The 26,892-nt window shown below is 33.9% G+C and overlaps 1 protein-coding gene across 4 annotated transcripts in view; it reads right to left on the reverse strand.

Annotated features, from left to right (window-relative positions):
* SCN7A (sodium voltage-gated channel alpha subunit 7) overlaps positions 1-26,892 on the reverse strand; it is a 76,563-nt gene that overhangs the window by 8,310 nt on the left and 41,361 nt on the right. For all 4 annotated transcript variants that reach the window (XM_059928018.1, XM_059928019.1, XM_059928017.1 and 1 more), the window contains 9 exons: positions 26,441-26,614; positions 24,605-24,961; positions 20,814-21,251; positions 18,220-18,325; positions 16,517-16,671; positions 13,718-13,891; positions 10,345-10,452; positions 1,166-1,444; positions 343-396 (listed from right to left, as the gene is read on the reverse strand). In XM_059928018.1, coding sequence (XP_059784001.1) covers positions 343-396; positions 1,166-1,444; positions 10,345-10,452; positions 13,718-13,891; positions 16,517-16,671; positions 18,220-18,325; positions 20,814-21,251; positions 24,605-24,961; positions 26,441-26,614 — 1,845 coding nt within the window. The remainder of the gene's footprint in view (positions 1-342; positions 397-1,165; positions 1,445-10,344; positions 10,453-13,717; positions 13,892-16,516; positions 16,672-18,219; positions 18,326-20,813; positions 21,252-24,604; positions 24,962-26,440; positions 26,615-26,892) is intronic.

Genomic DNA, 26,892 nt, shown 5'->3' on the forward strand with positions numbered 1-26,892 from the left:
AAAAAAAATACAACAGTGATACTTGAGGCAATATTTCCTCCTTGTTCTTTGGTGAAAAGATATCATGGCTTTTATTTGAATTTTAAAATTTATTGCATTGGTTTAATCATTTTTATGATAATCCTTCAAATGGGTCTATTTGGCCTCAACCATTGTATATAATCCTGGAAGGAGTTCATTGTTCATGAAATATTCAATCTGAAATGTATTTAATTTCTATCTAGCATAAGCATTTGCTTTTACCATGTTAATTACTCAATTATTGCTTGTGTCCTGTCCTTGAATTGCAAAAATGACTTTGTGTGAACCTTAACAGTGGCTCTAGGATTATATTGTACTTACACCAACAGAATCAACTGCTGAATTCATAATAGTGATCCATCCATTAAATGTGGCCTGTAAAAATGGCATGTATTTAATTTTTATGGAAATCTTATGTTTTGTGACAAGTAAAAATTAAAACTCAATCTGTTATTAATACAGTAAAGCATTTGATTAGTAAGGCTGACCACACTTCAATATACTGTGTAATTGAGATCTTTACCACTTTCATTTTTACATTTGTATTGTCTATTAACAACTATTTAAAACTACTTAGCTTAATTGTAGTTAATAACTTAAAATATTTTAAGATAGTATTAATAAAAAGAGAGAGAGAGAGCACTGGTTAGATAGATAGATAAATGGTAAGTAAATACACGCTGCCCAAGTGTCATAGTTAGTTGTAACTGCTGTATATGTGCTTTACTATGACGGAGGTAAGACAGAAATTATTCACCACCTTATATCTGCTAGATATTGGGGGACCAAGTAGCCATTCCTCAAAGCACTAAGTAGAAACAAAATAGCAGTAATCTGAGTTAGATCAAAAATTGTGAACCTATTATCTCATCAGTGGTGGAGGAAATAGCTTTGGCCAGTACCTGTCATTTCCTCCGTTAGTCCTACCTTTATTTCCACTTCCTTCTCCCAACAGAGCAAGGACTATATTTCACTTTTGTCTTTCTAAATGAGCTTACTATAGTATGTCCCATAACATGTATCTGCTAACTAATAATTGCTAAAATAATTTAAAACCAACTTTATTAAGCATCCACATTTTGTCCTTTATGTTCACATACAATATGAATGAACATGTAATTCACAAATTCAAACATGTACTTACTACTTGAAGCAGTGAAAGAAAACTGATTCCAACATTATCAAAGTTCAGTTTTGCATTCTCCCATGGCATGGATTCATTAAACACAAGGCTTTCACATTGACTTCTATTCATGACTTCAGATACAGGAAACCTTTCTCCACTTGTTGGGTCAATGCATTCATAGAATGTGCCAGCAAATAAGTGTACTCCTATGATGCTAAAAGCCAGCCAGATCATAAGGCAGACCAGAAACACATTCAATGTGGGTAAAGTTGTTTTTACCAAAGCTCTCACTACCACCTGGCATATAAAAAACAAACATGTAAACTTTAGGTAAGAAATGTGAAAGTGTTTTAATTAAATTGGAAATATTTATTAATGTAAGGTCATATTGAAATAACAACAAAAAGGCCATCTTTAAAGATTTAATAGATCACATCTGGTATTTGAATAACCTAAAAAACAAATTTCAGTTAAAAATATATATTAAAGGCCGTGAGCCTGTGCTCTAGTGTCAGACTCAGTGCACCCCGTTACCTCACCACCCACACCTGCCCCGACGGTCCCGTTGCCTCCTGCCTGAGCAACTTCAGTGCCGGCTAATCAGACGAGACCAGCCCCAGGTTGCTGATCTTTCTGGAAAGTTTTAACTGTGGAGGAGAAAGGAAATGTCTTAGCTTTAGAAGATAGGCCTGCCTTGAGGGAGTGGCAGACAGGTTGAGGGCGCTTGATTTCTAATAAGTAGAGAGAGGGTGGAAGAACATAATAGGTCCTGAGGGCTTCTGAACCCCAACCAGGTCAGCCCAGCACAGCTTCACCCAACGTGACCCTTGGAAGGGAAGAAGCGAGGCCCTGGTTTATTAAATGTGAGGAATAAAATGCCTGCAGTAGAACTAAAACAATCAGAGTGGTTGATGAAAGAAAGAGAGAGAGAGAAGAGAAGAGAAGAAAGGAAACTAAAAGAAAAGAAAAGAAGGATTGAGATGTTCGAGTTTTAACAAGCTGCCACACGATGCCCATGTGCTGGTCTTAAGATCACATTTTGGATACTGTGTGGCTGACAGGGTCTTGGTGCTCCGGCCGGGTATCAGGCCTGAGCCTTGGAGGTGGGAGAGCCGAGCTCAGGACATTGGGCCACCAGAGACCTCCTGACCCATGTAATATCAAACAGTGAGAGCTCTCCCAGAGATCTCCATCTCAACGCTAAGACCCAACTCCACTCAACAACCAGCAAGCTCCAGTCCTGGACACTACATGCCAAACAACTAGCAAGACAGGAATACAACCCCACCCATTAGCAGAGAGGCTGCCTAAAATCATAATAAGTTAACAGACACCCCAAAACAAAACAACAGATGTATTTCTGCCCACCAGAAAGACAAGATCCAGCCTCATCCACCAAAACACGGGCACCAGTCCCCTCCACCAGGAAGCCTACACAACCCACTGAACCAACCTCACCCACTGGGGGGAGACATCAAAAACAACAGGACCTATGAACCTGCAGCCTGTAAAAAGGAGACCCCAAACACAGTAATTTAAGCAAAATGAGAAGACAGAGAAATACTCAGCAGATGAAGGAGCAAAGTAAAAACCCACCAGACAAAAGAAATGAAGAGGAAATAGGCAGTCTACCTGAAAAAGAATTCAGAGTAATGATAGTAAAGATTATCCAAAATCTTGGAAATAGAATGGAGAAAATACAAGAAACATTTCACAAGGACCTAGAAGAACTAAAGAGCAAAGAAACAATGATAACACAATAAATGAAATTAAAAATTCTCTAGAAGGAATCAATAGCAGAATCACTGAGGCAGAAGAATGGATAAGTAACCTGGAATATAAAATACTGGAAATAGTTACAGAGCAGAATAAAGAAAAAAGAATGAAAAGAATTGAGGACAGTCACAGAGACTTCTGGGACAAAATTAAATGCACCAACATTTGAATTATAGGGGCCCTAGAAGAAGAACAGAAAAAGAAAGGAACTGAGAAAATATTTGAAGAGATTATAGTTGAAAACTTCCCTAATACAGGGAAGGAAATAGTCATTCAAGTCCAGGAAGTGCAGAGAGTACCATACAGGATAAATCCAAGGAGAAACACACCAAGACACATATTAATCAAACTATCAAAAATTAAATACAAAGAAAAAAATATTAAAAACAGCAATGGAAAAGCAACAAATAACATACAAGGGAATCCCCATAAGGTTAACAGCTGATCTTTCAGCAGAAACTCTGCAAGCCAGAAGGAAGTGGCAGGACATATTTCAAGTGATGAAAGGGAAAAACCTACAACCAAGATTACTCTACCGAGAAAGGATCTCATTCAGATTCAATAGAGAAGTTAAAACTTTTACAGATAAGCAAAAGCTAAGAGAATTCAGCATCACCAAACCAGCTTTACAATAAATGCTAAAGGAACTTCCCTAGGCAGGAAACACAAGAGAAGGAAAAGACCTACAAAAACAAACCTAAAACAATTAAGAAAATGGGAATAGGAACATACATATCAATAATTACCTTAAATGTAAATGGATTAACTGCTCCAACTAGAAGACATAGGCTGGCTGAATGGATACAAAAACAAGACTTGTACATATGCTGTCTACAAGAGACCCACTTCAGACCTAGGGACACATACAGACTGAAAGTGAGGGGTTGGAAAAAGATATTCCATTCAAATGGAAATCAAAAGAAAGCTGGAGTAGTAATTCTCATATCAGACAAAATCGACTTTAAAATAAAGACTATTATAAGAGACAAAGAAGGACACTACATAATGATCAAGGGATCAATCCAAGAAGAAGATATAACAATTGTAAATATTTATGCACCCAACATACGAGCACCTCAATACGCAAGGCAAATGTTAACAGCCATAAAAGGGGAAATCGACAGTAACACAATCATAGTAGGGGACTTTAACACCCCACTTTCACCAATGGACAGATCATCCAAAATGAAGATAAATAAGGAAACACAAGCTTTAAATGACACATTAAACAACATAGACTTAATTGATATTTATAGGACATTCCATCCAAAAACAATAGAATACACATTCTTCTCAAGTGCTCATGGAACATTCTCCAGGATATATCATATCTTGGGTCACAAATCAAGCCTTGGTACATTTAAGAAAATTGAAATCATATCAAGTATCTTTTCCAACCACAATGCTATGAGACTAGATATCAATTACAGGAAAAAAAATTGTAAAAAATACAAAAACATGGAGGCTAAACAATAGACTACTAAATAACCAAGAGATCAGTGAAGACATTAAGAGGAAATCAAAAAATACCCAGAAACAAATTACAATGAAAACACGACAGCCCAAAACCTATGGGATGCAGCAAAAGCAGTTCTAAGAGGGAAGTTTATAGCAATATAATCCTACCTCAAGAAACAAGAAAAATGTCAAATAAACAACTTAACCTTACACCTAAAGCAATTAAAGAAAGAAGAACAAAAAGACTCCAAAGTTAGCAGAAGGAAAGAAATCATAAAGATCAGATCAGAAATAAATGAAAAAGAAATGAAGGAAACGATAGGAAAGATCAATAAAACTAAAAACTGGTTCTTTGAGAAGATAAACAAAATTGATAAACCATTAGCCAGACTCATCAAGAAAAAAGGGAAAAGACTCAAATCAACAGAATTAGAAATGAAAAAGGACAAGTAACAACAGAAATACAAAGGATCATGAGAGATTACTACAAGCAACTATATGTCAATAAAATGAACCACCTGGAAGAAATGGACAAATTCTTTGAAAAGCACAACCTTCCGAGACTCAACCAGGAAGAAATAGAAAATATAAACAGACCAATCACAAGCACTGAAATTGAAACTGTGATTAAAAATCTTCCAATAACCAAAGCCCAGGACCAGATGGTTTCACAGGCAACTTCTATCAAACACTTAGAGAAGAGCTAACACCTATCCTTCTGAAACTATTCCAAAATACAGCAGAGGGAGGAACACTCACAAACTCATTCTACAAGCCCACCATCACCCTGATACCAAAACCAGACAAAGAAGTCACAAAAAAAGAAAACTATAGGCCAGTATCACTGATGAATATAGATGCAAAAATCCTCAACAAAATATCAGCAAACAGAATCCAACAGCACATTAAAAGGATCATACACCATGATCCAGTGGGGTTTATCCCAAGAATGCAAGCATTCTTCAATCTATGCAAATCAATCAATGTGATACACCATATTAACAAATTGAAGGAGAAAAACCATATGATAATCCCAGTGGATGCAGAAAAAATTTTTGACAAAATTCAACACCCATTTATGATGAAAACCCTCCAGAAAGCAGGCATAGAGGGAACTTACCTCAACATAATAAAGGCCATTATATGACCAACCCACAGCAAACATTGTTCACAATGGTGAAAAACTGGAACCATTTCCTCTAAGTTCAGGAACAAGACAATGTTGCCCACTCTCACCACTATTATTCAACGTAGTTTTGGAAGTTTTAGCCACAGCAATCAGAGAAGGAAAAGAAGTAAAAGGAATCCAAATCGGAAAAGAAGAAGTAAAGCTGTCACTGTTTGCAGATAACAAGATACTATACATAGAGAATCCTAAAGATGCTACCAGAGCTAATCAATGAATTTGGTAAAGTAGCAGGATACCAAATTAATGCACAGAAATCTCTTTCATTCCTATACACTAATGATGAAAAATATGAAAGAGAAATTAAGGAAACACTCCCATTTACCATTGCAAGAAAAAGATAAAATACCTAGGAATAAACCTACTTAAGGAGACAAAAGACCTGTATGCAGAAAACTATAGATGCCAATGAAAGAAATTAAAGATGGTACAAACAGATGGAGAGACATACCATGTTCTTGAATTGGAAGAATCAACATTGTGAAAATGACTATACTACCCAAAGCAATCTACAGATTCAATGCAAACACTATCAAACTACCAATGGCATTTTTCACAGAATGATAACAAAAATCTTCACAATTTGTATGGAAACACAAAAGACCCCGAATAGCCAAAGCAATCTTGAGAAAGAAAAATGGAGCTGGAGGAATCAGGCTCCCAGACTTCAGACTATACTACAAAGCTACTGTAATCAAGAAAGTATTGTACTGACTCAAAAACAGAAATATAGATCAATGGAACAGGGTAGAAAGCCCAGAGATAAACCCACGCACATAGGGTCACCTTATCTTTGATAAAGGAGTCAAGAATATACAATGGAGAAAAGACAGCCTCTTCAATAAGTGGTGCTGAGAAAACTGGATAGCTACATGTAAAATAATGAAATTAGAACACTCCCTAACACCATGCACAAAAATAAACTCAAAATGGATTAAAGACCTAAATGTAAGGCCGGACACTAAAACTCTTAGAGGAAAACATAGGCAGAACACTCTATGACATAAATCACAGCAAGATCCTTTTTGACCCACCTCCTAGAGAAATGGAAATAAAAACAAAAATAAACAAATGGGACCTAATGAAACAAAAGTTTTTGCACAGCAAAGGAAACCATAAACAAGACAAAAAGCAACCCTCAGAATGGGAGAAAATATTTGCAAACGAAGCAACTGACAAAGGATTAATCTCCAAAATATACAAGCAGCTTATGCAGCTCAGTATCAAAAAAACAAACAACCCAATCCAAAAATGGGCAGAAGATCTAAATAGACATTTCTGCAAAGAAGATCCACAGATTGCCAACAAACACATGAAAGGATGCTCAACATCACTAATCATTAGAGAAATGCAAATCAAAACTACAATGAGGTATCACCTCACACCAATCAGAATGGCCATCATCAAAAATCTACAAACAATAAAGGCTGGAGAGGGTGTGGAGAAAAGGGCAACCTCTTGCATTATTGGTGGGAATGTAAATTGATACAGCCACTATGGAGAACAGTATGGAGGTTCCTTAAAAAACTAAAAATAGAACTACCATAGGACCCAGCAATCCCACTACTGGGCATATACCCTGAGAAAACCAAAATTCAAAAAAGAGTCATGTACCACAATGTTCATTGCAGCATTATTTACAACAGCCAGGACATGGAAGCAACCTAAGTGTCCATCGACAGATGAATGGATAAAGAAGATGTGGCACATATATACGATGGAATATTACTCAGTCATAAAAAGAAACAAAATTGAGTTATTTGTAGTGAGCTGGATGGACCTAGAGTCTGTCCTACAGAGTGATGTAAGTCAGAAGGAGAAAAACTACTCCAGAGTGGGAAGTTTGGGAAATGAATCTACCACCTAAAATTAAATAATAGCAATAATCTATGATCACTGTCTCCATTTCCTCAGTTCCCTTCATTCTTTAAATATTATTGATACATTCAGAATTTTATTCTTATCACTCCACTAAAGCTGTTATGGTGAATGTAAACCAGTGGCTATACCCAATAAAATATTTTCAATCTTTGCTACCTCTTTATCTTTCCTTTATCATTTATACTTTGACTCCTTTTCCCCAACCTCACTTCTTTCTCTCTCTCTCTCTTTTTTTCCCTGAGGGACCCTTCTCTTTTCTACCATTCTAACCTTTCCTTCCCTCAGCCATTACTGGATACGTAGCCTTTTGCCTATACTTTCTTTCTTATATTCCTTAGATTTCTGTCCTTGAATTAATATTTTGATTTTTAATTATGCTTTTAATTACATTTAGTTTTATTTCTAAAACTAAGTCACAGATCCTTTGTTGACTTTTAGATATTTTGAAAGGCCCACTGATGCTTCTGATGAAAAAAATGCTATGTCTATTAGAAAATACACACAAATGTAAGAATAAAAGCAATAGATATGGTTGAAACAAATATTTAAATAGTAAGAGCACCTGAAGACCTGAAGCTTATTAAATACATAAAACATTAATTTTGTAATCACTTAGCTTCCTTATATACTCAGTTAATTCAGCTACAGAACTTCCAGAGGATGAGATGAAGATTAAGATCTGAATCTGACCTTGACCTAAACATAATTATTTACCTGACCTCGAATTGTCCATGGCTACTGTCTCATTGCCGTTCTAATTAATGAATGGCATCAAATAGTACAGCACTTGATTTCTGACAGAGGCAGCTTCCCTAGCAAATCGCTTCCTACTTTTCTGTGAATCAAGGGCAGAAAATTTGCTGATTTTGACACTTTTTTTTCGTCTTTGTATCTAAATTTATTAGGAAAAAGAAACCCTGATATTATGCCAGAATGTTTTTTAAAATAAGGAAAAGTAGTCTAGTTACATTCATTATCTAATTTTTGTGTGTTAGTGTATATCTGTACATGTGTTTTGCTTTATTTAGGTATAATTTACAAAAATTGTGTAAATTTAAGATGTACAAGGTGATGTCCTGATATATGTATAAATTGTGAAATGATTCCCACAATCAAGCTAATTAACACATCCATCACTTCACATAATTATCTTTTTGGGTATGTGCTGAGAAACATTTAAGATCTACTCTCTTAGAAAATTTCGAGTATACAGTGCAGTATTACTAACTGTAGTCACCGTACTGTACACTAGATCCCCAGAACTTATTCATCTTATAAATGAAAGTTTGGACACTTTGATCAACATTCCTCCATTTCCCTTACCCACAGCCCCTATGTTTTAATAGGCCATGTGTAGTTTATAACTCTAGAATATACTATGAAATTATCTTATCACTAAACTGAATTTATGCTAGAAATTTGGCTGTATTGTCATTCCTGAATCTTACAGATCTTTTCAGTCATTTTCTCCTTTTCAGCTTATTTTCCTCCTTATTTTGGTTCAAAAGCACTGGGGAATATCACCACCTGTGGACTTCCATCATGTTGTTAATAAAGTGTTTTGTAAGTCATAATGTAAATTACAATTAATATTCAAAATTTGTGTTTCCTAGGTGTATGATAACTGGAATTTTTCTGTATTTGCTACATGATCAAATGTTTCTTTCCCAACACCAGCACATCAAATGTATTTGGAGAATAGGTTGACCAGTCACAGATTCGTATTAATTACAAAAATATTGTCAATCATGCATTTGCATATATATTAAAATATAATTAACATACTTAAAACATATATACACACAACTGTGTATCACATAATCATATTATATTGAATCATATAAAGATGGTACTATTAAAATTTTGGCAGTATGTTTTTGGTAAAATACATTTTTAAAATTACTTATATTTCTGTTTAGATTTATAATAATTACTCACATTTTGAAATAAAAATAAATATCTATTTTTTAACCAAGTGGAAAGAATTTAAGTATTGAGTTTCTTAATGAATGGCAGTTTAAATGTAACATACAATGTATCAACTATAAAAACAATACAGCTTAAACATAAATTATATTTCTTATTCCACCTACATTGAATATATGACATTCCATAGTATTAGTCAAATAGGCAGGCTAATGTTAAATAATCCATGTAAATGACAAATGCAAGGAAATATAAATGTATGATTACAAAATAAAAGGTAAAATACGACTCTCCCATTTCTGCATATAATTGATCACTGTATAGCGACATAATTATACTACTTGTGGTGGTCATAGACTCTGTTTTTTCTTCTAGGTTGAGTCACATGGGACTTCCATTATAGGCCCAAAGATTGAACATTGGCCATTTTATATGGTGCAACCTATTAGTTTCCCTTACATTGTTCAGAAGAAGCTTTAACATGGGAGTGAGAGAGAGAAGACTGGCAAGAATTCATAATTTGTGACATGTGACTTAAAAGTGAATTTATTTTAAAATTCAAACTGTTATTTCATTTGGTAAATTAATAAGTGTGTATAATGTCCTTATAATTTAAATAAGTTAGCTAACTGATCAACATTTCATTTTCTATCAGTTATATTTTTAACATGGACATAATTTCATTAATACTTCTATGTATCAGTGGGTTAGAATGGTATTACTTTTTTCTCTCTCAACTATTAGATTTTTTGCTTCTCTTTATTACTTTTCATATCTTATGAGCAATAAAGGCCCAAAATATTAATAAGCATAACTAATAAACCTTTCTTCTATATTTTTAATTAGTAATATGTAAGACTTTTGTATTAATATTGTTAAAGATACAAATGTGAAGACAACAATGATTGTTAATTTATGGAGCTTTATTAATCCTAAATAAAAGCCTATAGATTAGAAAATTTTGTCTTACCTTCATTCTTTCAAATTGAGATAGAACTCTGAGTGCTCGAAGGAATTTAATGGAAATAAGCGGTTTTAGTTCTTCCCGAGATTTGCCTATTAAGCTAATACAAAACACCTGGGTATATCAAAAAAAGTGAATAGAATTTAATTTTAACTTTAATCAAAACAATGTGTAAAAAATCTTTTATTATGGAAAAGATACACAAAGCCTACTAAGAAATTTATGAAAAATTTTAATATACATTTCAATATATCTTAATGATGACCTACAGAAAGATATAAGAAAATCATTCTGTGTTAAAATCACTTAAAGAAAGATAAAACAAAACTATTTTCTGGTAACAGGAATATATGCTATCGAGATAAACAAAAGTTTGTATACTTGAGATTCTTTATTGTCAAGGCTTAATATTTATATCCATTTTTTATTTTTAAATTAAATTAAGAATCAGTTACACGATTATTTGCAATATAGTAATAGTACACAATGTATTCATTAAAACAAAATTCGGAATATATTTACATATGAATCTAAATATGAAGATGGTTAAGATGATATAAAATATAGGATTTCAGAGAAGAGGCATAAAGAAGGAAATGAATACTGTTAAGACCAAGTACTAATTACCAAAAAATATAGCAAGATTCTAAGGTGATTTTTTAAACTAAACATATATGTATAAATATGATTCAAATTTTAAAAAATTAACGGAGATTGAGCAAGGTGGCATAGTTATGATTAACTTTTGTTGTATCTTCATATTTTCTGTATTTTCAAGGCAATATAAATGAAAAAAATTACTCTCTTTTACCCTACTCTAAAGAGATTATCTTGAAGTGGACTTTGAAGTAAGGGTATCATTTATATAAGCATGGAGGGATGGGGACTCAAAAGAACAATAACCAGAAAACAGGAAGGTGGGTTGCAGGTGTAGTATGGTTTGGTTGAAGTAGAAGGTTAATTGCAAGAATTAATTTAGAAGACAAAGGTCAGATATTGGAAGTCATTATTTAAAGACTGAGAAGCTTCAATCATTGTTTATAGAATAGGGAGACATTTGTGCATTCGACAAAAATTATTGAGGACCTAATATGTGACATGAATTGTTCTAGGCATATAGGATAAGGAGAAAACCAAACTGAGAAAATATTTTGCCTTAATGGAGCTTATATTTCAGTAAGCAAAATCAATGAGTAAATTATATTGGGCTGGCTAAAAGGTTTGTTTGTTTGTTTTCTGTAAGATGGCTCTAGTAGCACTTAGTTGTCTTTAACTTCATTTGAAACAATTTTGTTAGATTGTATTGTGACAGCTGTCATATCTGTGTGCATTTTTTAAAAACTTATCAAAATTGGTGAATTTTTGTGTAACCATTTTAATATTGAAGATGGAAGAAAAAAAGCAACATTTTCAGCATATTATGCTTTATTATTTCAAGAAAGGTTAAAACGCAACTGAAATGCAAAAAAAGATTTAGTAGTTTTTGAAGAAGGTGCTGTGACTGGTCAAACGTGTCAAAAGTGGTTTACGAAGTTTTGTGCTGGAGATTTCTTGCTGGATGATGCTCTATGGTTGGGTAGACCAGTTGAAGTTGATAGCGATCAAATCGAGACATTAATTGAGAACAATCACCATTATACCATGTGGGAGATAGCTGGCATACTCAAAATATCCAAATCAAACGTTGAAAATCATTTGCACCAGCTTGGTTATGTGAATCACTTTGATGTTTGGGTTCCACATAAGTTAAGCGAAAAAAACCTTCTTGACCGTATTTCTGCATGCGATTCTCTACTTAAGTGTAATGAAGATGTTCTGTTTTTAAAAAAATTTGTGACAGGCGATGAAAAGTGGCTACCGTACAATAATGTGGAATGGAGGAGATGGTGGGGCAAGCGAAATGAACCACCACCAACCACACCAAAGGCCAGTCTTCATCCAAAGAAGGTGATGTTGTGTATATGGTGGGATTGGAAAGAGAGTCCTCTATTATGAGCTCCTTCTGGGAAACCAAAAGATTAATTCCAACAAGTACTCCTCCCAATTAGACCAACTGAAAGCAGCACTCAACGAAAAGCATCCGGAATTAGTCAACAAAAAACGCATAATCTTCCATGAGTTTAATGCAAGACCACATGTTTCTTTGACGACCAGACAAAAACTATTATGGTTTGGCTGGGAAGTTCTGACTCACCCGCTATATTCACCAGACATTGCACCTTTGGATTTCCATTTATTTTGGTCTTTACAAATTTCTCTTAATGGAAAATATTTCAATTCCCTGGAAGACGGTAAAAGGCACCTAGAACAGTTCTTTGCTCAAAAAGATAAAAAGTTTTGGGAAGATGGAATTATGAAGTTGCCTGAAAAACGGCAGAAAGTAGTGGAACAGAAGGGTGAATATGTTGTTCAATAAAGTTCTTGGTGAAAATGAAAAATGTGTCTTTTATTTTTACTTTAAAACCGAAGGAACTTTTTGGCCAACCCAATATAATATTAATAGGAAATGAAGAAAGCAGAGAAAGCACAAAGGAGTATTGTAGTGGCTGCAGTTTTAAATATGGTAGTGCAGAAAGACCTAACTTCAAGTTTCTTTTCAGCAGACATAAATGAGGTGAGCCAGCAAAAGTTTCAGGTGGAAGGAAGAATAAGTGCAAAGGCACTAAGATAGAAGTAATTTTGGCATGGTTTTTGAACTTCAAGAATTCCGGTGCTGGTGGAGCAGTATATAGACCAGGATGGGGGAAAGGGAGAGTGGCAGGAAATAAGACTGGATCATGTAGACACTTGTAAACCTTTGATTGCAAAGACTGTAGCTTTTACTACGTGTGAGGGGTGTTTATTGGAGGATTTCAAGAAAAGTGACTTGAACTGAGTTTCATTTTACAACAGTACAACATACGTGGTTGCTATGTGGAGAGGAGAACAAAGGTGTGCAGTGGTGGAAGCAAGGATCTCAGCTTGGAATCTACTGCAGTGATACAAATGGGCAGTTCTGGTAGCTTGGATCAGTGTGGTACTGGTGAAGGTAATGATAAGTAGTCTAATTTTAAATGTATGATTTAAAGGTAGAGCCAATCTAAATATTTTAGAATGCTGATATTTTCAAGATATTCTGCAGTAAGCCTATTCTAATTAGCAGCAGGTTTATAGGCAATGATTAGAAGAATCCAGGAGCTAAGTAACGAACTGTTCAAATTTTAGAATGAAAATAAAAGGATGGATGTGAAGCATTACATATGAAGAAATATGGGATGTTGGTGACTGAAAATGTATAGAGAGAGGGAAAAGAAAGATATAAGTAAATGGAAGAGTAAGTCAGAGTAAAGAAGGAAGAGTAAATCAAATAGCCTTTAAATTTTTTCTTTAAAATACGTACAATAACAACCATGAAGTCTAGTTGATACCAGCCATTAGTGAAATAGGCTTTAAAACCATATGCCATCCACTTTAGAAGCATTTCCAGAATAAAGATGTAAGTGAAGATCATGTCAGCATATTCTAATAAGATTTTAATAGTCTTCCTCTGATCAATATATATATCTTCAAAAGCCTGTGTGTAAAAAATTTAAGGATTAGTGTACATGTAATTTCTACAAGCTCTTTTGGCATAGAGGGGGATGAAATCCCATCTCTAGATGGTGAGCATTGTCATAGGTTGTAGTCTCAAGGGCTTGTTCACTTGGTTTGGATTTATTCACACAATCCACATCCGTTTTCTGATCCCATGCCTGTAGCAGACATCATTCATTGATTCCAGAACCTCCAAATTGTGTTCTAATTAGTGATCTGAAAAGCCTCTCTCAAATCAGTTAATCAAACGTAAGAGGTGGAATCTTTAGTCACATCTGACCTGGTCCTTGTCTCTAATTCCACATAGCCATCTCATAGATATATGCTATTGAGAATAAAGGAGCAGAGATAAACAAACAAAGAAACAAAACCCCCCAAACCTGTGTTTTCAGAAATCCATGCTGCTATTACATGAAAAAGTCACAAAGCTTGTCAGATAAACCATTGGAAACACATAAATATGAAATAAAACTATATTGTTTTTCTAAAGTTTCTCAGTTTTAATAGATCAACCTCAATTTTACCGTGAAGGAAGCAAATTCTGATAATGTCATTCAAAGCAATTTCACAGTATTTTTTTAGCACTGAAAAAAAGGCAATAAAGTATCAATAACCTCAGGCAGACTTGTTTCAAAGTGCATTTGAGGTCAAAAATTAAACAATGATGAAAATAATCTTCGGTAAAGAATGGTGTGATTCTTAAAAACCTATTGTTAAATAAAAGTAAATATAAAATAAGAGAATTGCCGACTTGAACGAATTATGGAGTTTATAAAAGCAGATTATAAATATCATCCAAAGTTATTTTAAAGGACTTTATTCATTACATGTATTTATTTACTGAATAGGTATATAATGTGAAATAATATAAAAAGATATACAGAAGCCTCTATTTCAATTAAAACATTAAAAAATAGGCAAAACCAATCTGTGGCAGTTGAAGTCCACATACTGGCTATCCACATGGAATGAAGAAATAACTGTTAGGGGTCAGAGTATGGTTCTGGAGCCCTGGGAGCATTCTATTTCTCAAGCCAGGTGATGGTTACATAGGTACATTCACTTGGTGAAAATCTTTTATGCTATACACTTATGATTTGCATGCTTTTCAGTATGTGTCCTAAATGTCAGTATAAAGTTTACTTTAAAAATATTTGCAGGGCTTCCCTGGTGGTGCAGTGGTTGAGAGTCCGCCTGCCAATGCAGGGGACACGGGTTCGAGGCCTGGTCTGGGAAGATCCCACATGCCGCGGAGCAACTGAGCCCGTGAGCCACAGTTACTGAGCCTGCGCGTCTGGAGCCTGTGCTCCGCAGCAAGAGAGGCCGCGATAGTGAGAGGTCCGCGCACCGCGATGAAGAGTGGCCCCCGCTCGCCGCAACTAGAGAAAGCCCTCGCACAGCAACGAAGACCCAACACAGCCAATAAAAAAAAAAAAAAAAATTTGCAGTACAAAGTCTGGTTCCCAACCATGACTCCATCTTCTCTGTTTTGTGCATCTCACGATTAACTATTTCTTGTGTATCATTCTTTGATCTTCTTCAATCAAACACAAGCAAATATCAATATACATTCTATTTTTCTCCCTTTCTTACGTAAAATGTAGCATGCTGTGCACTTTATTCTTTCTTTTTTTCACTTATTACCATATCCTGGGGAATTGCAATATCAGCATGCAGACAGCTCTTGTATTTTCTAGGTAACTGCACAGTATCCCATTGGATGACTGTACCATAGCATATTTAAACAGTCACCTAATACGGTTTCTTTTTGTTTTTCAATCTTTTGCTATTACAAAAAATTCTTCAGTGCATAGCCTTGTAAATGCATTTAATATGTGTGAAGATTTTAAGATAATTTTCCTGAATTAAGCTTCTTGGGTCAATGGGTAAATATATTTGTAGTTCAGAGGTTCTTAAAAGTATGGGCAGGGACTTCCCTGGTGGCACAGTGGTTAAGAATCCGCCTGCCGATGCAGGGGACACGGGTTTGGGCCCTGGTCCAGAAAGATCCCACATGCTGCGGAGCGACTAAGCCCGTCCGTCACAACTACTGAGCCTGTGCTCTAGAGCCCTCGAGACACAACTCCTGAGCCCATGCGCCTAGAGCCCGCAACAAAGAGAAGCCACTGCAATGAGAAGCCCGCGCTCTGCAATGAAGAGTAGCCCCTGCTTGCCTCAACTAGAGGGAAAGCCCGCGTGCAGCAACGAAGACCCAAAGCAGCCAAAAATTGGTTAATTAATTAATTAATTATTTTAAAAAGTAAATGCAATATTTCTCTTTCCAATGGAACAGGTAACAAAGTACTAGCCTAATATGTGCATTTTATTAAACTTTATTAAAATAAGAAAAATTGGGTATTTATTAACATTCTTTTTTCCTGCTATCATTCATATATTTTGAAATTATATTATTTATTTAATATTGAATGAGGCATATACAGACTCTCTAAGAAACTGTAATGTATGTCTTCCAAAACTAAAATCCTAGAATATGAAATTTGGTGCTATAATAAGTATTCTGGGGAAAAATGATTTGGCATGGTGACTTCATAAATGTAGACTCATGATGCATTTTTTTTCCATAAAAATATGAACTCTCACTTACCAGAGCACCTGTGCTGAGCAGAGTGACAAGGCCAATGAAACACTTAAAACAACTGTTTTCTACTATTTTGCAGCAAGTTTTCCTTATGTTCTGCCACATTTTTCCTTTCTTGGAGTCTCTGCTGATTTGAGCAGATGAAGATCTTCGTCCATAACCTGTCAAGAATGAAACTATTAAGAACAGAAATCTAGAAAACTCATGAAAAAGTAAACATTCCAAATGTTTTAGCAAGTATTTATTTACAGAGTCTAATATAGGTGGTTTCTGACATAAATATTTGATTTTTACCTCTATTGTAGTGACCACTGCAATCACTGAGGAAAAAAAGAAAAACTTAACTTGTGAGTTTGGTAACAGTAGGAGGAAATAAATTGTGAAAGGAAGAGATGACGTAGAACATCCTCTTACCCTGCTGGGTAGAGTCTGAGAATAGAACTCACCTCCACTCCTACAAAACACACACACACATACACACAAGACACACACACACCATCTTCTGATTACTACATTTTTGTATAATGCCTGAAAAGTCATTCTCTGAAGACTCACATGGCATAACAAGCATTTCCATTTAAATATACAAATATTTATGACGTAGTAAGAGGTATAATATCAGTTAAATAAATTAAATTGATCCCAGCTCTTAGGTGGCATGGGAATGGAAATTTTGCTTGAGACTATTTAAGGAGCTAAGCTTGGATTATGGAGTAATTTGTGGGTGGGTTACTGGTGTATGAGGTTGAATTCTACCTTCTCGTCAAGAGAGTTAGCATAAGGAAAACGTGAGGCTTGAGAAGGGTATGATTAACAGGTAAGAGAATGAAGAATGGAGGTGGGTGGAGTTTAAAGTCAACACATTTTAGAATTTTATAGAATTTTACCTAGAGTCAATTTATACATCTTTGGTCAGAAAAATATAGAAAATGTTTCCTCCCTGGTCTTGTATGATACAAGTGCTATAACTCAAGCTACCGAGAGCGGATTCTTATTTTTGAATATAGGAATTTGAACATTTAGCAATTACCATTTTGATGATTTCCAGTGATTTCAAATATTCAGAACCTACAGTTATTTGTTAATCTTGTTAGGAAACTAATTTGAATTATAAGTCATTGAGGGGTGCATGCTACATATCTAGTGAGTCAGTCAACTGACAGAAGCCCTGTACATTTCTTAATATTCATGTGGAATATATAAATACATGACCATTACGTGATTTGTTTTCCTATGAGTATTTTAAATAATGACCCCATTCCACGAGTTATAAAAACACACACACGTACACTAATTTAATCTTTTTAATAATCCCATGAAGTCTTATTATTATTCTCATTTCACATGTTAGGAAATGAGCCAGAGAGAGGGTAAGTAAAAGCTAGTAAATGGTGGGCTGGCATATGAACTCAGGCTGTCTGATTTCAGAACCAACACTCTTAACTACTACATTAGACTCCCTAGGAAGTAGGCCCTTTCTCTCTTTTCCAAATACTGACTTTTTCTTTGATATTCATTGTAAGTTTCTATCAGGATTCATATGGGCATGTGCACATGTGCATGCACACAAACATGTTCATGTGTGTGTATTCCTTAGTCAAATTAATAAACTCTTTAAAATTAAAAGTGTATTCAATAGTATTATTTAGGTTAAGAGAAATTTAGTCTAATTTCAATACAATTTTCAAAGGAATTAATTTTTTTCTTACCATTTTTAAGACGCTTTGGCTTTCCACGTTCATAGACCCTTTCTTCTTCTTCAGAGATAGCAATATCAACCGTACTGCATTCAGATGAGCTAAATTGCTTTACCTTCTGAAAAGTAAAATCCCACCAAGGAAGCTGTGATTAAAGTTTCATTTACTCACTGTAGTTAAAGTTTATTTTATTTTCAGAAAAAAGAAAAATTATGTACAGAAAGACTACTGTCAGGCGTAAAAGACTTCAGGCCAATTTCATAATTGATATTAAAATGCATACATATCTCTGGGACTTGAAGTTTTAAAAAATATTTAAAAAATTAATTTAAGATAAAATAATTTTTAGATTAAAATTAACATATAGTTAATAACACTGTTATCCTAAAAGATGTGCAGGCTATCTCAAATTTCTGAAAGGAAAGATCTAGGTAGAATATATAAAAAAGAAAATTATAAATATTTTGTTCTACCTCTTTGTCTTTTGCACAGTAAGTGTCAAGGACATAAAATTAGAAGTTCTGTTTGCTTTAAACCATATACAGTCAATTGTAAGACATCATGGTGCTCAATTAAAAAAATAAAATATCCAGCAGGATATTACTCTTAAATAAGCAAATCTTTTGAAAAATTATTTCATTTCCCTTTGTATTCTCTTTATTATTGATAAAATAAGGGTATAGCAACACACTGATTTGTGAGTAGACAATAAATAAATTAATATTATATAATGTTTGAGCATTCAATAATTGAAAATTATACATTTTATATTTAAATGCTTTATTAGAGTTTTTAAAACCCTTGCACATAAATTATTTGATGACATTTTCCCAAAACTGTGTGAGTACTTATTATTCTAAATTTATAAATAAATCAATTAAGATTCAAAATTATAAATCATTTTAGTAAAAGATTATTTAATGGCCAATATATATTGCTACATTATGAAAAAAACAAGTTTCAAAATCTGATTTAAATTTTGTTATTTTTATGAAATTTATATAGTTATATATTTGTAATAAAATATGAAAGTTTAAATACCAAAGAAAGAAGAGTACGAATCTCTGAATTATCAGATCACATGTAATTTTTATATTTCATCTTTGGCTTTTGGTAGATCAACATCCTAAGTACTCTTTGGCTACATAATCTGGAAAGCGTTATAAATATATAACGAAATACATAAATGAATAAATCTTCTTTGAGTAGTTAACCAATCAACAAGACCAAATAATTATGCAGCTTAAATGACAACTTCTGAAACTTCAACATTTACAGTTATATTAATTTCCATCTTTCCTATGTATTTTCATATCTCCAACTTTCTAATGAGATTGGCAAGAAGTTTCCCATTTCCACATGATGTGCTGTGATAAATAGTAATTTTACTGAGAAATGGATGGTAGTACATGCCTTATAGTGTTGTTATAATTTAAATAAAATCAGCTAGCACTCTATAAATATTCATAAATATTTAAGTGAAGATATAGAAGTGTGCTGGAGAAGAATACTTTTCATTTTCTAATAATGGTATTAATTAAAGGAAAATGAACCTGAGAATATGGGGTGTAATAAGGAGTGAAAATGGTTCTCGGAAACAAAGATGCCTGCACTAGAAACTAGAAGAACTTTGAATAATTGAAACTTAATTCCTTTTAGAAGGCCAATTTGATAATTTATTGCAGAGAGCAGCTGCCAAGCCAGAAGAGGTCTGGGAGATAAGATGGTGGCAGAGACTTTGGGGACCTGGAAAAAGATATTCTCTGCCCTTCTCCATGCCAGTGAATGAACTAAAACGATTCTCCAGTGAAGTCCAATGCAAGTGGCTCACAGTGCAGATGTGATCTCTATAGATGTAGCTTTGTATTAAATGATAGCTCCTACTAACACATTATGCTGCTTGCAAATGAAGACAGACTGTATCCTGTAGGTTATACATTTTAAAAGCTAAGTGAATAGCAGTATCTGCCCTTCTTTGAATATGACCCTTCTCCCCCACCACCCCGCGTTTATAAAGTTGCAAAATGTTCACAATTCAAACTGGTGGTTTTTTCCTTTGTTCTTTTAGTCCAACTCAATTATATAGGTTATAATATGTTGCAGAAATGAACTGACAAGAATCTTAAAATTTTAGCAAGCAAGAAAGTAACTTTTAGCACTCTTCTAGTCCCATCTTATATTTTAAACATGATAAAGCCCAGGAGAGTTTGGTGATTTCTCCAATAATACACATAGATTTTAAAAATGTAGGTTTCTTCAATATGCTTTTCATCACCCCATGCTGCTTGCTTATTAACGGACAGACTATTATAATTATATTATCTGATGTTTACTAAGTGCTTACTATATATGGGCATTATTCTATGCACTATTGAACTATTTTTCTTAATCTTTCTATCTCCTCTAAGAAATAGATACAAGTTTATCCTCATTTACAGACGAGGAAACTGAAGCTTAGAAAGTTTAAGAAACTTGATCAGCAGCAGAAAATCAGGAATCATTGAATTGAATGGGTAATCTAACTCTGGAACTTCAGCACTGCTTCACTTCCTTATCAACAATGCCATCAATCAAAAATAAGAAATCATGATATTAAAACAACTTACCTCTTTGCTGCTTCCATCACCTGACTTGCTCTGAATCTCCTTATTGTCCAGATTTTCTATATCAGATTCTTCTGACGCAATTGGTACAGTTTCTGAGACACTGGGACTGGGGATAAGTGACTGACTCCCATTTTCGGTCATTGTGTTTTTCTCTGTGCCACTGCTTTTATCCTTATCCTTGAGGAAATCTTGGGTGTTACTCAATTCAGAGAGAGTATGGTCAGAAATATTCCCTTTAACATATATATCACTTACATTGTCCATTGTTTCCTCTAGAACATTTTGGTTTTTGCATAATATTTTAGAAAGCACATAATTTATTCCTTTTTTAATCCTTGCCATTGCACGCTGGAGATTTTTTGCTTCATCATTCTCTTCAGTTGTTGTAGCCTTGTATGAACTAAATGAGCTGACCAATGCCAGAAACAGGTAAAGTATCTGAATGAGGAAGTAAATGAGGTTAAATGCATCTCATTTTTTTGTTTCCTTTCAAACAACAGCAACAAAATAATCTGTTAAAAAAGCTGACCTGAGATTTGAAAACAGCATACACACTACAATGCTATTTAGGCTATTCAGTTTTTGTTCATCTACAGTGGGCCAGGTGCTGTGTTAGTGGTTTGTATAGCCAGAACTCATCTCAAGGTCACAATATTCTATGAAATATCATTTGTTTCTCTTTTACAGATGAAAACCACAAAGCTTACAGATGCTAAGTATCAAAGATCACACAGGTTGAACATAAGTCTGTCTTATTCCCAAGTTTGTTTTTTTTCACTAAGCCAGGTTAACTTTCCCAAGGTGAGAAAATGAATTGCTACTCCAGGTGGCTGACTTCACTTTAGCCCTAGCCCAGGAAGATGTGTAATGACATCTTCACGGGTTCTGCAAACCCATGAGGAATCTCATGGGGAGAGAGCTATCCCTGGTTCTGAAGCCCACATCTAACTTTCCTTGTGATGTGCAAGCACAGGGATTGGGTAGGTTAATTGATTCTCTGTGATAATAAATTTGGTCAAATAAGAAGGAGATGAGTGATGGAAGAATCATTCCTAATATTTGCAAGTTATTTTGAATTCGAGGATAGTGTGTATTTCGACTTTTACTATCACTGAGAAATAAGATCAAGGCATGTACATTTTCCAGAGAATCTGATTTTTATTTTGTTTGTTGTTGTAGGGTATAGATTATAATTTTAGATTCTAGTGTTGGAGATTTATATTGATTATTCTCTTAGACTTAAAGTAGTAATTTGAGCATTTTGTCTATTCTGGCAGTTTTCTCTCTTCTCTTCAGATATTTGAGCTTTTGAAGATTTAATTTACTTTATGCTTTACATATTATTTTTAAAGGGAAAGGTTCAAATGTTATACATTATGTGTAATAACATGTATTTAACTTACATAACATTTTCCTGCTTGTATTTCTGATTTCTTCATATATTAAGATCTACTCTTAAAAATACTTATACTGACAATTTATGTGTACATAAAATAAAATAGCTAAGTATATGAAGATCTGCAGCATTCATTTGTTAAAATATCTTTCAGAATTTTGGATCTATGTGAAGAGGTGAATTCTCAAGCACTCTGATAATTACTGTTTCTCATGCACATATACACCTAAAATATTATGAAGTACCCACCAAATCGTGTTCATGTCTAATGAATTACTTTTACTTCTCAATACCCAGATCTTTTTAACACTTAGGAATAGAGAAAGCTCAAATGAGACTCACTCATGGAAAAATCAAAATATTTTTGCAGATAATAAAGTCATCAAATAAATCATCATAATCGTAACCATAGTTTTGGTGTAGCAATAAAACGGAGGGTATAAGATGGCTCAGCATTGGAAATTTCTTGCAGGTAAGAGCATCTGAACAACTAACATATATTTTCTATACACTACAATGACAGAATCTCAATGGAAAAAAAAAACAAAACTAAAAAGACAGTAATTGAATGCCAATACCCCCAGAATAGTTTGATTGTTCTCCCACTAGTGTCCCATTTTGACATTAAGGCTTATTTACAGATAATCTGGGCAGGGGCTCCATGGCCCTTGTAGGAACTAGACTATTAGCATCTCTATCATTCTCAAAGGACAAAGGAAAAGACCAAGTGTAATTTAAGGTAGTTAGTTGTTTCTTTGTCCTTTGTTTGGTTAAGTATTGTCCACGGTGAGAAAAATGAAAAGGGTGTTTAGTAAGAATTTCATGACTATAAGCTTCATATGAGTAGAAACCATGTTTTCTCTTAAATAGACAACCAGCACAATGCTAGGCACAAAGTACATGATAAAAAAATATTTGTTGAAAAATTAGTTAATTATGGAATGAATGAAAGAATAGATTTTTGTGCCAGGATTTGAAGAAGGAAAAATTATGCTACAGCAACTGTATATTTAAGAGCTTACAATGTAAGATTTCTTATATCTTAGACACACACACTTCCCCCATATATATATATATATATATATATATGCATATATACATATACAATAAGAGCGTTAAAAGGCTGAAAATTAAGTTCAAAATGCTCTGGAACCGTGATATAAAGAAAGAACTTTATAACACTGTAAAATGCTACTGCTTTGTTTAAGTGCGCTCTGAATTAAAAATAGCCTAGTCTCTTAAAAGATTAATAGGAGGACTCATGATCCCTTCCTTCATGGAGCTTACAGTTTAATAAGGAAGATAGACAAGTACATGAACAATTAAACATAATGCCAATGTGTGCATATGACAGGAGTATGCCCAGGGTAAATAGAAGCAATGAGGAAATGTGCTGATACAATGGAGTCTAACCTGTGATTTTTTTCCCCACCTTTTGGGAGATGTGCTTGACCTCTATGACTTAGGAATAAAAAGTAAATATTGAGTCTCTCTTTTTTCCTGTTTTTTTTCCCAAAAGAACAATTTTGTCTTATAAGCCATTTTTTTCTTAGAAGAAGTAAAAGGTAATATCACTCCAATTACTGGAAATTTAAAAGTGAAAGCATTTCCTTTTAGTGAATGCATAACAGTTTTATAGATCAGTGGTTTTCCAACTTTGCTGCACAATTTAATCAAATGAGGATTTAAAAAGAAAAATCCTGATGACCAGGCTATGTCCACATACCAGTAAAATCAGAATCTCTGGGAATGAATCCAAGACATTAGTTTATTTTTATTAGTTCCCCAGGTAATTCCAATGTGCAGTCAAATTTGACAACCAGTGCTACATTTAAGTGCTTCTTAAAATTTAATGTGCATACAGATCACTTGGGGATATTGTTAAAATATAGATTCTGATTCCACAGGTCTGGGATGGGATCTGAGAGTCGTCATTAATAACTATCTCCCATAAAGCCAAAGCTATTTTGAGTAGCAGGTTATAAGCAGTGCTATCCAATGGAGATATGATGCATATCACATATGCAATTTTCCAGTAGGCACACTAAAAGTGTAAACAAAAACAGGTGAAATTAATTTTACTAATATATTTTATTCAACTAAGTGTATCAAAAATATTATAATTAAAATGCATTCGATATAAAAATTATTAATGAAATCATTTACGTTCTTTTTTGGGAGGTAAGACTTCAAATTCAGTGGGTATTTTACACTTATGACACATCTCAAAGTGGACCACTCGTATTTTAACTGATCAATGGCCACATGTGGCTAGAGGCCACCATATCAGACAGCACAGTTATAGACCACTGGCTTCCATAAGTCCACATTGTGAAAATGCCAGACTACAATACATCAGTTTTTCAAGGAAAATTTTAAAGCATGGATTACTTACCAATAAGTTTCCAACTAAAATCACCATCATGTAAAAAGGAATACAACTGAATTGGCCTGCTACCTTAAAGCAATCCCATAAAGTCTCTATCCACTCTCCACAGAGAATCCGGAATACATTCAGGAAGGAGTGGAGGAAATCATGCATGTGCCAGCGTGGAAGTTGACAGTCTTCATCTATGTTGCAGACGTATATTTTGTAATTTGAACCAAACAGCTTCAGGCCAAGCACAGCAGAAAAGAATATGAATGTGAACAACAGCAGGACCAAGTCTTTCAGGGCCATCATTGAGTTACCAAGAGTCAGCATCAAAATCTTGAAAGTTGGCCAATATCTCCCCAATTTGAAAATTCGTAACTGATAGAGCAATGTAAAAACCAGAATAAGAAAAAAACAACAAAAAATCTGGTCACTATTCATTACAATGTACATTAAAAATTTTTATCAGCATTATACACGTATACATATGTAGTCTTTAATGTAATATTCAGTTTTGAGAATTATTAATACTAAGCACTGAAAATTCAGTTTATGTACAATGGTTAATACATCTTACATATTCTATAGTTTTTTACTGTAAATCATGTATATTTTCTTCTATTGATCTGTCAATTCCCATTCAATATTACACTATTATAATTATTCCAGTTTTATGATTTAATATCTGGTAAAGCAAGTATCCATTCTTTGTTTTGTTTTTCACAGTGTATTGAATATTTTCCCACATTTTGACATATAGATGATGCTGGAAAAGTCTTCAGTTTCCACTGAATTCCATTGACAGTTCTATTGTGTATTTACCTTTAAAAATAACATGGAAGACCAAACATAACATTCTAGGTTTAGTCCGAATATTTCACTTCTTTTCACCAGGTTAAAAAATTTTTATTTATATGGCACAAAATCACCTTAATATTTGGGTCATCTAAAATCCATATATTATTTTTATATGTGCTATACCTTCCTCAACTTTTTCTGGTATATAGTTGGCTTTCTGGACTCAGGGGTAGGACTTAACATTTATCCATGTAAAACTTAATCATCTTAGATTCAGTCCTTTACTAGCCTTTCAGATATTTTGATACTACCTTTTATTACATTGTCTGTATTTCCCAGTCTTGTTTCATCCATAGATTTGAAAAATACAGCTTTTATATTTTTCTCTTACTCATTAGACAAGCCTATGGATAAAGATTTAAGATAGGATTCTGAAGAATTATTTGGATAAGATCAAATCTACTTAATTGTTCTTGATATCTGCTACATTCCTTCAACTTGTTACCAAGAATGAGACAATATATTATTTATCAAATGCCCAACATTTCTATAAATATCATTCTAATAACATTATTTCTTTGCCTAGTTTTCTGATGCTTTTACCACCACCTACATTGCAGGCATATAGTGATTCTGACTTGATAATTTTCTAATAACATTTTATTGGCCTGACCATTCTTCTTTTACAAAGTTTTCTACCCTACATTTAGAAATACTCACCTGATTCTTCAGTTACACACTGGCTTACATTCAGCTTCTGGGACTCCTTATTATCCTGCTTCTCAAAACTGACCCAGTATCCCTGACTCTGCTTTCTAAAACAGTATCTCAAATTTGCTGTATATATGGCATATTTCCTTTAATGCCTGGGCCAAACAACAGCATTGGAGACTACTTACTCTTTTCTGGGTTACTTTCTAAGCTTGTTACATATGAATTAATTCATTTACTACCTCCAATATACCAAAAGTATAGGTATTACTATTCTTCCCACTTCATGTCTGAGGAAACTGAGATGAATTTTTATAAAATAAAATTTAGGTCTTGGATTCTACTTACCACCCTGAATGATCGAAAAACAGCCAGTCCATGAAAATGTGTTACATAAAGTTCTACTAAACCATGGAACACAATTAGGCTATCATAAATGTTCCAGCCTACTTGGAAATACCCATACGGATGCATGGCAATTATTTTAAAAATCATTTCTGCTGTGAAAATTCCAATAAACACCTAAATAAAACAAAACATAGAGATGAGAATATGATTCCAGTAGCTCTATCAGAACCCTCACACGCAGAAACTGTAAATTTTCACTGCCACCTTCTTCGTATTTCCTCTGTCAAGATCTGATTAGTTTCAGAGTCTGTATTACAAGTACAGGCTCATAGGTTTTGTTTGACAATCTAATGTCAAACATTGTGTAATCTTCAATTACTTTAATAAAAGTCATCCTAGAAGAAAACAAAAGAATATTTGAGAGTGAAAATCTTTTCATTTTGAATAGTTCC

Source organism: Balaenoptera ricei, chromosome 7, assembly GCF_028023285.1.
Source record: "Balaenoptera ricei isolate mBalRic1 chromosome 7, mBalRic1.hap2, whole genome shotgun sequence".
NCBI lineage: Eukaryota > Metazoa > Chordata > Mammalia > Artiodactyla > Balaenopteridae > Balaenoptera > Balaenoptera ricei.